Source organism: Sinocyclocheilus grahami, unplaced genomic scaffold (assembly GCF_001515645.1).
Source record: "Sinocyclocheilus grahami isolate Dianchi unplaced genomic scaffold, SAMN03320097.WGS_v1.1 scaffold285.1, whole genome shotgun sequence".
In the NCBI taxonomy this organism is placed as follows: domain Eukaryota; kingdom Metazoa; phylum Chordata; class Actinopteri; order Cypriniformes; family Cyprinidae; genus Sinocyclocheilus; species Sinocyclocheilus grahami.
This window is the reverse complement of record NW_015505464.1, coordinates 935421-947842: the sequence shown is the minus strand read 5'-3', so window position 1 is coordinate 947842 and position 12422 is coordinate 935421. Positions and strand designations below refer to the sequence as shown.

Genomic DNA, 12422 nt, shown 5'->3' with positions numbered 1-12422 from the left:
ATACACAATATTAGAATGTTTAAAGGAGCGGACACGAAAAACCCTGGAGCGAAACACATGTTGCGGGAGCAGGCGGCAATGGTCAGAGATGGGAGTGGGATTAAGAAAACAGCCGAATCCCGGACATTTTGGGCAATTAAGAAATCCTGGCCGGACGCATTTTTGTAGGTCCAAAAAGAGGACATGCCCGGGGAAAAGAGGACGTATGGTCACCCTAATTTATAATCTATTGCTAATCGATGTATTCTTTTTAAAGTAGCATATAGAACATATTTTCTGCCTCATTCTGTGACAAGAAGCCACATCAGATCACAAAAGGAAGCATTTGACTGGCGTGGAGTAAAAAGGTTATAATGTTCTCTTTTGTTGGACAACAGGTTTAGAAATGTGAATACAAGGGAGGTTTAGCTTTAGGCATTTTAATTTAAGCATGTTTAGCTTAGTTAACGGAAGGCTACCTGCTGCCATCAGAGCAAGTGTAATTAGCCTGCTGCATTCACACGCTCCTCGGATGCTCTCATTTCCTGAGTTGTGCTTTTAAGTCGGAATGTGAAAACAACATGGACACTCTCCTTACTACAAAGATGTGTTGGATTTGTATTATTAGAGCTTTCTGACTTGAGTTCACATGCATTTTCTCAGTCGGGAAATTATTTTTCACGTGTGGTGCCGGTTGATGATGCTTCTTACATCCGTTTCGGAGAACCAGAGGACAAATATTTCAATCGATCGCTCAGGCATTGCACCGAAATGAGGCACCGAAATCTGGGTTCGGATTCGGTTCTAGTACATACCGGTTACATAGGTACCGGTGCCATATTGGTACCGGGTTTCGGTACCCAACCCTAGACATCAGTGCACTGAACAGTAAAGTTGAAGTTTATTCAACTTTATTTAAATTCAATTCCATTCAACTTTATTTCGTTGAAGTTTATTTCACTTCAAAACATTCATTCACGGATTTGCACTACTGTCTTCACACACAGATTAACCTTATTAGAGAAGTGTGAAGTGTGACATAATATACCTCTGTAAATAAATACAATTAAAATTCTCGTCTCGCGCACTTTTAATGCCTTTTGAATGTAACGTGTGTGTTCCCTTGGAACTGGAATCATGGCGGAATATCATGTGAAGTCCACTTCGCAGGGCACTTATGGTTGAATAAGACAATGCTTGAATGCTGCTGCCTGAACAAGAGATCTCCTTACTGAAGTGAAAGTGTTGGCTGGTGTCACTATCTCGCGAACGCAGCGGCAGATTCTCCACCAAATTCAGGGATCCCTTCAGCTCGAGGATCCCTCTCGAACGCCACCCTCCATGCGTCGGTAGGTAGCCCCCCGGGATCGCCAGATCGGTCGGCGCCAGACTGAAGTTTCAATGGTATTCCATACACTTAAGCTTTAAAGCGTTTCATCCAGTTCGCCAGTAGCAAATAATGGAGCGCACTCTGCTGGACAAACTATGTAATTACACTGTTTACAAACATTTTATCTGCGTTTTGTTTTGTAAAAAAAATGTCATATCGGTGGTATATCAGTGGCATATTCGCCGATACTATATATCTGCAACAGGCTCATATCGGCCGATAATATCGGCAAAACGGTATATCGGTCGGGCTCTAATATAGATACAAAACTCAGAAAACTCTTAATATCATATTTGATTTCAGAGTTTTGTGATATTTATGCAGTTAGAACACAGTATAACACTAAAAAGCTTGTTTGAAGTTGTTGGACTTCTTGTGCTAAGTGCTTTTTAAATTACGTACGGTGTCATATTAATAGAGCCAATATTAATTAAAACTATGTAGCGGAGGCCAATTCTATATTTGATCAATTTAAGTGCCCATCTGTCATCTGTCGGCGAAAAGCTGCTGTTGACTGAAGCAGATCAAAAGTAAAAGTGGAGGAAGGCTTTGCTGTCATTAGGCCCACAGCCAAAGTCAGGGTCCTGTATCATTATACTGCAGGCAAGCTGTCATCACACCCAGCCAGCCAGCACACTCATTTACTACAGCCACATGACAGCCCTCTAATCTCCAAGGCAAATAGCTAGCGCCCACAGATGTAGCGAGGTTCAGCAGAAACCCTCTTTCTCTGGCGGTTAAGCTGAGGACTTGTTGCGGCTGTAGGAAGCAGGTGGGTAAGGGTGGGTGTCAGTGCCCCGCACGCGTATAAACAAGTTTCGGAGCGGCCGTGAATGCATGTGAAGTCATACAGCCAGGATTCAAACAGAAGGTTCATTAAAAATACAAGCCTTAATACGCCGTCTCGTAGGGCTACCTATTACCATATTTAATGCATGCGAACGAGAGACCAGGGCTAAATTAAACATACCAGTTAGGCAGTTTGGGGGAGGGAGAGAGAGAGAGAGAGAGAGAGAGAGAGAGAGAGAGAGAGAGAGAGTTAGGGAGGGTGGGGGGGGGAGAGAGAGAGAGAGAGAGAGAGAGAGAGAGAGAGAGAGAGAGAGAGAGAGAGAGGCTGGTAGGAAGGTGGGCTAAGGTTGGGCGAGTTTTAAGTACGTTGCTTCGCCGTGCGCTAAATCCTCTCCGAGAAGTTTTCCATGCGATAATTGGAGCGCGTACTGCACTTCTCTTCCTGCTAGGCCCTATTAAAAGCCAGCACCCAATTTACAGTCTAATCCCGTTTTAGGGTAAACAACAATAATAATCTTCTCTTCCTTCTGCCAGGCTTTGCACAGTCGACGATTGCGCCGTGTTTTTCTTTTTTTCCCCTGCTCACAACAGAACACATTTGATAAGCAAATAACAGCCCCAGCTGGTGTTTGTGTGAACCTGCTGCTTTTACATGTTGTGAGCAAGAGAAAGAGAGCGAGGGAGACATTAAAAGCCAGCACCCAATTTACAGTCTAATCCCGTTTTAGGGTAAACAACAATAATAATCTTCTCTTCCTTCTGCCAGGCTTTGCACAGTCGACGATTGCGCCGTGTTTTTCTTTTTTTTCCCTGCTCACAACAGAACACATTTGATAAGCAAATAACAGCCCCAGCTGGTGTTTGTGTGAACCTGCTGCTTTTACATGTTGTGAGCAAGAGAAAGAGAGCGAGGGAGACGAAACGAGAAGAGAAAGAAGACACAGAGACAGAAAATAAAGTTGTTTTGCGTACTGCACTAAAACAGAGAGCCAACTGGAATCAGAGGCAGGAACCATTCTGTTTGCATACGGCGAACAGTGCGTGTTTTCATTGGGTGCAGCGATATGAAAACATAATTGAATTGCATAAATGCAGTTGGCATTCTAAATTTGTGCATCTGCCTCACAAAGCGTGCGGTCTGCCAGGTCTGACTCGCTTCTGTTCCTTGTTGCTTTGCTTTTCTCTCTTTTCTGCTTCTTTTCATCAGTGTCGTAGGTTTGTGCACAACAAAGTCTAAATGAAGAATAGTTAATCACTGAGAATTCTCCGGAGAAGGTGAGGGGCTCTTTGAAATGGAGCTTTTCGATCTCTGATGAATGCTGGATGAGAAGAATTTCCTAGCCGCTGAGCACAATGCTCATTAGCTTCTGTTCGATAGTAAGATAACTATTAGATTGGAAATTGTTAATACAACTGGATTAGAGATTAAAAAAAGACACATGCATGTATGTGCTCACACATACAGTCGAATATATACAGATCACGGCCAGTTTTACTGACCAATACTTTTGTGCATAAACTTTAGTATTTTTAAATGTTATTTCACATATAGTAATGTTGTGGGTTTTCAGTGGTTTTTAAGCATGTTGCTATGTGGTTGCAAGGCTGCTCAGGTAAAAAGAGCCCACCCACAAGTCTGTCTGATATTCTGGTCTCTAGATACAGCTCCTTCAGTGGAAGTCTATGAGATTTGTACTAGAAACGCACAACATGTTCCCATATGGTACCATAACGGTTATTCTTCAATATGAGATATTTTTGTAATTTATCAGTATCAGTTAATACTGGATATATATTAGTATTAGATATTTAATAGATGTTAAGAGTACCTTTGCCATCATAAAACACTTAAAGTTAGTCTTAGGGGGGAAAACTAAAAATTTTAAACGGTTAAATACAATCTTTAGCATATGTCAAAATGAATATTAATTTATAAAACTGAATATTGTCATATTGTCAGCCCTTTATTGGTTACTGGCCATAACATGAAAACAATTCACAGAATTTTTAGCTTTGCACAGTCTAATTTTTAGACTGTTTTATATAACCTAGTTGCAAGCAGCACACCTCTCTTTGACAAAATTTGAGGTACTGGCTGAGTTACTAAAATATAAAGCGCTATTTTCACCCAAAAATTTTAATTCTGTCTAAGCCTAAATCAAATCTGTTCATCTCTTCACAAGACTTGAATTAAACTGCTCAATTCAACTTTTTGACCTTTTTAGGATCTTCTAAATTTTGGTTACCAGCACTTTTAATGGAAGTACAGAAACCTCTCAGCTTTCATTAAAAATATCTTATTTTGTGTTTTGAAGATTAACCAAAGTCTCATGGATTTGGTTGGATACGAAGGTAAATAAATCATGACAGATTTGGATAACTATCCCTTTAATAATGAGGGTTATAGGTTTGTTCAAATCCCAAATGCTAATTATGAGCAATACTAATAGTAATGCCTGCCTTAGCAAGCACCACTAATTAGGGCTTATGAATATTAATTCAAATAACTAATGCACTCAAACCTCTTTCTGAAACGCAACACGACATCTCATTCATGTTTTTTTAAGCCTCTAAAACACCTTCAATTACAGTGATAAGATCGCAGATGGGGCCAGCACAGAGAGATAAACAGGTCCCATCCCATTAACGCTTGTGTTTTAGAGGAGGAGGTCAGGCATGCCTCTTCTTCAGAGCTGTCTTTCTCTATCAGACTCAATTATCTGAAGAACATGGAGGGGGTCGTAGCCCCCACCCTGCCACAGTGGAGATCTCACCTCTATTGCTGGGTCACAGTCTCCGACCTGTGGTTATAGAGCCCACAACGTCAGCAAAGACACAAAATGGAGAGTTGATGGTCTGACTAGTTTGACAGAGCTAGTCGGGAGGATGAGAGATTGGAGAGGAGAGGAAGACGGGGGCAGAAAAGCTTCTCTGCCTGGGAGCCACTGAGCTGGCTTTGATTACAATCCATTTACCACCCAGAAAGCACTGCCATAATGAATTATTTCATAATTACAAGACTGAGTTGAAGAGACACTCGCCCCCGCAGAGCAAGCGGCAACAGCACCTGCCTCAAGAACGGGACTGCCGGGGGAAATACACAGAGAGAAAGAAAGTGAGACGGACACAGAGACAAATCGAGAAACAGACACTCACCCTGCAGTAAGGATGTGCCAGTAGGGGTGGTCTCAGGGACGTTGTCTCGACTGTAAATGGAGTGCATAAATTCTGGTGTGCAATCATTCTCATCTGTGATGTGAACCACCACCTGCATAAGTAAGAGAAAGAGACAGAGAAAGGAACATTACTATGTGGATAAGTATGGAAACCTGAATGGTTTTCCCCAAATAAATCTCCTTACAAATACTCAAATAGCTTCATCACTCCATAGTGAATCTTTAAAGGTATTTAAAGAATCAAAATCACTAGACAACAGTAGTAATAGAGTTCACTGGCAGGTGAGTGCAGAAACATTGGCCACCAATTCAATTTCGTCTTCTCTAATTACGACTAATTATAAGAACATTAATGGGTAATTGAAAATGCTTTTCACAATGTTGACAGATAAAAGATACTAAATATATTTAAAATATATATTGTGTGTTGGAGTGGTCCAGACGCTACAACAGTCAAACCAAAAATTATTCAGACACCAGATATAATTTTGATATATGATTACTAGTGGGTGCAGGACATTATACGTAGTTCATTTATGTAAGTGAGGATAGCAAAATAAAGTAAACTGGGACATATTATACCCAAAAATTATTCATACAGTGGACTACCAGTAAAATTTGGGACCAAAAATTATTCAGACACTTTGACCGGACCATGTTTTCCTTAAGTGTTTTTTTTATTGCTAATGTGACCTTTTTACACCACAGACTGAACAAAATTAAGAATTACTTGGTAATTGGTTGACCTAAATTGGTATTATCTAATTGTGTACTTAAATTTAACAGCTGACAGCTATTCAGCCTAATTCATTAGATCCCTTTTTATCAAAGTTATCTGACACTATCAAGATGAATTTGTTCTGACTTAACTCTGAGTTCTTGTCATGTTTTATTACCATTTTCTAAACTATAGCGAATAAACTGTGATAATGTAGGAAATGTTGAAGGTGTCTGAATAAATTTTGGTTTGACTGTATATTATCTGTTTGATTGTGTTAAATGTCCTCAATATACTTTAGGAGTATTTAAAAAAGGACGCTAAAAGGCATTAGAAGCGAAGACAAGGAGAGTAAAATGGGAGTTTTAAAGTGACCAGTGAATATAGATGAGAGAGATGAGGTGTGGACACATTTACCACTGTTCTGCAAAATTTTGTGTACGAATTTACGTTTTTCACATGAATTTGCTGCACAGACCAACAGTTTGAAAGTGACTTCTGGGTGAACGGTACTTCATGCATTACTACGCCATTTCCAGTGGAATTTCACAGAAATGTCTTTTCTTGCCACAGAACTTCTTGTGATGCTGCATTCAAAATGCCAATCAGAACAATACTGAGATTAACACAGAACAAGACAGAACATTTGCAAACCAGCTCATCAGAATGATGTTTAATGATTATTTATCACACAACCTCTGTGCACATATTCTTCATACTGACCTTCAAGGCAAATTTTGGCTGCATATTGATTACAAACATGCCAATATTTACAACATTGTTAGAGTAAGTGAGCTACAAACAATTATTACTCATCACCTGACTGATTGGGTTGACATTTTCTTTCTGTTTTTATCTATTTTATTCTTAAAATTCAGTAAATGACAGACAATTTAAGAAAAAAAAAATGAAAACGTTCTTTGGTCATCCAGCTTCTTGGAAAGATGGCTGACCTCAATATTTGCACAGAAGGTAATCTGTAAAACAGGGTCTAAAACCCTGTATGAGCATGGACACATTTAGTGTCCTGAGTCACTCGGCTTTCTGGAGGCTTTCGGTTAAGAAAGAAGGCATAAGAGAGAGGAATAACATTAAAAGAAGAGGCCGAAGCAGAACAGACCCGCTGCGGCAGAAGCCACTAAATGCAAATGGCTCAACCACCCCACAAACACACACAGAAACCCCAGTCAAACTCAGTGTGTAGACTTTAATGTAGCAGATCTCAGCTGAAGCTCAGATGATAGCTTATGGAAGGGCTGTATCTACATTCAGGCTTCTCTCTGTGCAGCGATTTGTGAGCATTCAGACAGAATACTGGCACAGGATTTGACTTTGACCGAACAGAGGCAGAGGGAATGCAGGGTACGTGCTCTCAGTAGGAGCGTTAGTCATGGTGAGGGTGAGTCCCGCAGAACTGCTTATCTCAGAGGAACAGCACAGCCAAGAGGGAAAAGTTCCTTACACGTAACACACACGGCACTGTAGCTGACCATACAGCTCTGAAACCGTCAGGCCAGAGCCTTAAAACCCATGTAGCTCTGCATTACGGGTTTCTTTTTCTCTTCAGTTGTCCCTCAGGAATCTGCTCAAAGGAGGAGAATGTTCTGTGTTTGTTTCATAGCTGCTGGAAGTTGAATATGGCAGTAATGAGTCTGATGTCTGCTGCTGGAGGAGAATCACTGCTAATAACAACAACAACAACATGGGTCTAAAAGAAATTAAGAGTCTTAATGTAGAACTTCATCTTTATGAAATCATTTTTCACATGCTAAGAGGACAGATGCTTATTCTTCTCTAATTTTTCCTTTGCTTGTTTTTTTCTAGTCTCCTCCCCTCTTGTCTCTTATTTTCTCTTCTCTGCTTCTTATTTTTCTTAATCTCATCCCATCTAGTTTATTTTCCTCTCATCTTCTTGTTTAGTCTCTTCTCTTCTCCTGTTGTTGTTGACTCTCTGGTTTTGCCTCGTCTCTTTTATTCTCACCTTGCCTTGGCTCTTCTTGTCTCCTCTCATCTCATTTGGTCTCATTTCTTCACGTTTCATCTAATATCATTTTGTCTCTTCTAGACTCATCTCTTATCTTCTCTTCTACACTCATTTTGTCCCATTTCATCTTTTCTAGTCTCATGACCTGTCCTTTTATCTTGTCTTTCTTCGGTCTCGTCTTTTCTCCTTTGACCTTTTCTAGTCTCTTTTCTTGCTGCCTCATGAACACATTTAGTCTCTTCTCATCTCATCTCATTTAATTTTCTCGTCTTATCCCTTTTGTCTCATTAAATTTTTTAATTAAAAAATCTCTTCTCTTCTCGTTTCGCCTGGTCTCTTTTCTTCTCACCTTCTCACTTGCCTTGTTTAGTCTCTTCTTGTCTCCTCTCATCTCATTTTTCACTAATTTCTTCACTTTTTATCTAATATGATTTTGTTTCTTCTATCCTCATCACTTATCTTTTCTTCTACTCATGACCTGTCCTTTTAGCTTGTCTCTTCTGGTCTCTTCTTGTCTCATTTGACCTTTTCTAGCCTCTTTTCCTGCTGTCTCATCAACACATTTATTCTCTTCTTGTCTCATCTCATTACATTTTCTTGTCTTATCTGTCTTACCTTGTCTTTTTTCATCTCATTGTCTTATAATTTCTTTACTTTTCATCTTGTTTCATTTCATCTTTTCTGGTCTCTTCTGGGTTTTTTTTGTCTCAACTGATCTCCTCTCTTGTTGCATCTCATCTCTTTTTCTTTTCTAGTCTCGTCTCATCAGGATTGTTTATCTAATCTCTTCTCTGTTCATTTAGTCTTGTCCAGTCTAGTCTCTTCTGGCCTTGTCTCTTATCTTCTCCTCTTCTCTCATTTTGTTTCGTCTCATCTCTGTTCCTACAGCCCGTCCTACTCATGAAGTCATCTTCACAGATGGTGTAATCATTTGGCAGGGGGCAGTGACTCCGACAATTATCTAAAATGTGCGAGTGTGTGACTGGTGCTGGCTCAGACACAGTTACACATCATTGTGTCTCAGCCAAGTCCATCAAGAGGACTCAATTAATGTGGAGGAACTTCTGCCAAACAAAGAAGATCAACACGGAACAACAACAGTGTGAGCAACACACACACACAAATGGATACATTTGCGGCCTTTAATAACAGCAACAACAACACAATGGGTAAAATACATCACACATCTCTCATATTTCTTTGCCTTTGTCGCTTCACATGATCTTACACAAAGACATATACAGGTTGCTAAGCCTCATAAGTGGTAACAGTCACAGCTGTGGCGTGTTTGATGGCCTCAGTGCCACACACAATCTCTCATTAGTGCTTTTCTGCTGATGTGTGTTTGTTTCCGTTTGTGCTTGCGTATGCCTTCATGCATATCAAAGCATATGCATCTTTAACTTCAAAAAGTACCAGATGTGTCATGATGTGAAGAATGACTGACATCCCCACATACAGCATCTTAATGTCAGGCCTAAGCCAGTTTATCTCATTAAGTATGTGAGAGAAAACAATATATAAGTGGGAAACCAGAACCAACAAAACAACAAGTTATGTACTTCTGTGCTAACTGTACTTTTGGGGATAAAAATGGTTGAAGACCAAGGGAAGAAGCCGTTTAGATAGCTAGGTAAACGTGCGCTTACCTCTGCCATGTTGCTCAGTCCTGTATCTGGTTCTGAAGCTCTGACTTGCAGGTGATGGAGATGTTGTCCACTCTCAAAGTCCACAGTGCATGTCAGGCTGAGTGCACCACTCTCCTGGTTTATGCTGAACAGGTTGCTTGGGTTCACCAGCAGCATATAAGACAGAGTCTTCCTCTGGAAAGAGATAGCCTGGACCAGCGCCACCCTACAGACACACAAAGGAAATAGAATCAGTGCACAGGCCAGCATATCATTTATACACTATGTAGCCTATTGGAGGATGGAAACTACAGCTATGTTCCAAAACTTTGCACTGATGTGAAGATTAGCCATTTATGAATTTTCGTTTCAGTTAAAATGCTCCCTGAAAACCATTTGCACTTGACCCTGCAGAACGTTAATTTTTAGCAGCAAGAAAACTTACAAAATACAAAATATTTTCAAAAGCAATGGCCAGTTTTGCCAATAAGCCACCAAATAAAGTGCCCATTAGTGGCCAAAATACAGTGACCTCTCAACCTCCTGCCATACAAATGCTGTCAGTGTAAACAAAGCTTTAGAATGCATCTGCTTTTGTAGGCAGCAAGGCAACTTACAAGATTTTAGAAGAGGGCTAATGTCTCTACAGTTACAAATGGGAAATAATGAATGTCTGAAATATCTTGGTTGTTCTTTGTGGCTTGCATCCCCTGTCATCTCCCCCTTCCACACTCTTTTAACTTTAATATGTGTCTCTATTCCTCTCTTTTTAATATGTCTCTCTTTCCATGATTAGCTGTCCTCTCCTCCTTCACACAGATTATTATGCTCAGTTCTGTGCCAGTGCCCGAAGGGGGACGTTCAGACACTGCTCTTCATGTTTATCCAGAAGTTTCTTTTAATAAATATTTGAATTTGAACACGCTTTCAAATTCAGAGCCTGGGGACAAAATGATTCATCTGTGTTCCCCTCTCTGCCACAATCCCCTCTATTCACTCCGTCCGTCCCCCCCTCTCAACCTCCGCTATCCCTCCGGGCGAATTGTTTCATGCAACAGATGACACATAAAGCTTTGGAGTTGGCCATGTTCACACAATCCTTCTCTTACCCTCTAATGAGCAGCAAATTCTGAATATTTTTTACATGTAGACACACACAAACACGCCCACTAACACACAGCTTCCTGTACTCACGCTTGGCCCACCCCGGTGCTCTCTCGGATGTAGATCGTGTAGGTGGTGTTGGTGAACTGAGGGGGCCGGAAGCCGGCCAGTATGAACACAGAGGCGTGCGGACCCCTCCTGCCCTGCGAGTCCACGGCCTGGACGGTCAGTGTGTACTCCTTACTGGGGGTCAGAGGTCGCCCTGTGGTCTTTACTTCTCCTGTTGCTCGGTCCACTTCAAATGAATCTTCTCCACCTGTCACAAAATACACACCCATTTAATGTAGCAAATAAAAACAAATGAAATAAAATCTAAGGGCGATACTTATCATTTTATCTATAGGTTTCTATTATTTTATTTAGTAATCTATATTTTAATGATTTATTATTTTCCAAATTTTAGGCATTAGAAAATGAAAAAACAATAAATTAAATAAATAAAAATAAACATAAATAAAATATTAGATAAAAGTGTAAACTCAAACTTGAAAAATTTTGTACTAACCGAAATAAATTAAGTTGTAGTACTAAATGTAACAATTAAAACTTGAATTAAAATGTAACTGAAAATATAAAAGTAAAACCTAATTCAAGATATGAATATATACATTAATAGTAAAAAAAAAAAAAAATTAAGACTGATTATGGTAGTAGTAGTATATATTTATTTAATGCCATGTCAGCATCTTAGGCTATTTTCATGGCAAAAACTATTTAAAACATACAAGTATAAAAAATACAATAAAACCCAGTAAACAAACAAACACAAGTTATATTACACAAAATATTTACATTAACATACGATAAAAATTCTAAAACTTTTTCTGGCAAAATAATACTAAACTCTTTAAGTGAGTTCACTCCATAAAAGAGTTTAGACTGATTATAGTAATCAGAAACTAACATATTTTCATTTTCGAAAAAATGTAAATATTTAATTCAGTATATTAAGACACAAATTATAGTATTGTATAGTAGAAACAACCTAAACTTTAAAAATGATGACTTGTGGCATGTAACCAGTTTGAAACATTCCCTAAAAACTGTGATGTGGCACTTGTTTATAATCACATATTAAAAGAGCAACTCTTGTAAAGTTCCGCTCAAAGTGCAAGAGCATTACAAAGACAAAGTCACAAAAGCCTTGGAGTCTTTTTACACACATTAGGAGTGAGGGGCCCTTCTGCCAGCTGTGGTTCAGTGCATCTGCGTGTGTGTGAGGAGCAATATGCTCCCCTCCGTTCCTCCTTCAGGACAATAGTAAGACAAGAGCTCATTTTAACTGCTGTCCCCTTGAGCATGTCATTATTTGGGAGCAGAGGAAGAGGAGGTGGATGAAGAACACAGCTGCTGAGGCGGAGCAGATCTCCCAGCTGTACCCGCTCCGCCTTGCCCTTTCTGCAGCTGCTCGAATGCTCATCTGCCACAAGCAGAGGTTCTGATCCAGAATCACGCTTGATTCTGTACTTACAAGCTCTCTTCAAATAATTAAAAAGTTGCTGTTAATGGTGTGAAATGAATGATCTATTCCTATTATGTGTACTTTGCAGCTTATTCTAACTAAGAATTGCACACTTAGACAGGAAAACTCCAA

The 12422-nt window shown here is 39.7% G+C and overlaps 1 protein-coding gene across 1 annotated transcript in view; it reads right to left on the bottom strand.

The window, feature by feature from the left end:
- The window catches only part of LOC107600533 (neural-cadherin-like), a 64710-nt gene extending 53604 nt beyond the window's left edge, over positions 1-11106 (bottom strand). The window contains exons 1-3 of the mRNA XM_016292464.1: positions 10859-11106; positions 9686-9890; positions 5315-5426 (exon numbers count right to left, since the gene is read on the bottom strand). Of these exons, the coding sequence (XP_016147950.1) occupies positions 5315-5426; positions 9686-9890; positions 10859-11106 (565 nt within the window). The remainder of the gene's footprint in view (positions 1-5314; positions 5427-9685; positions 9891-10858) is intronic.
- Positions 11107-12422: the final 1316 nt, after the last annotated feature.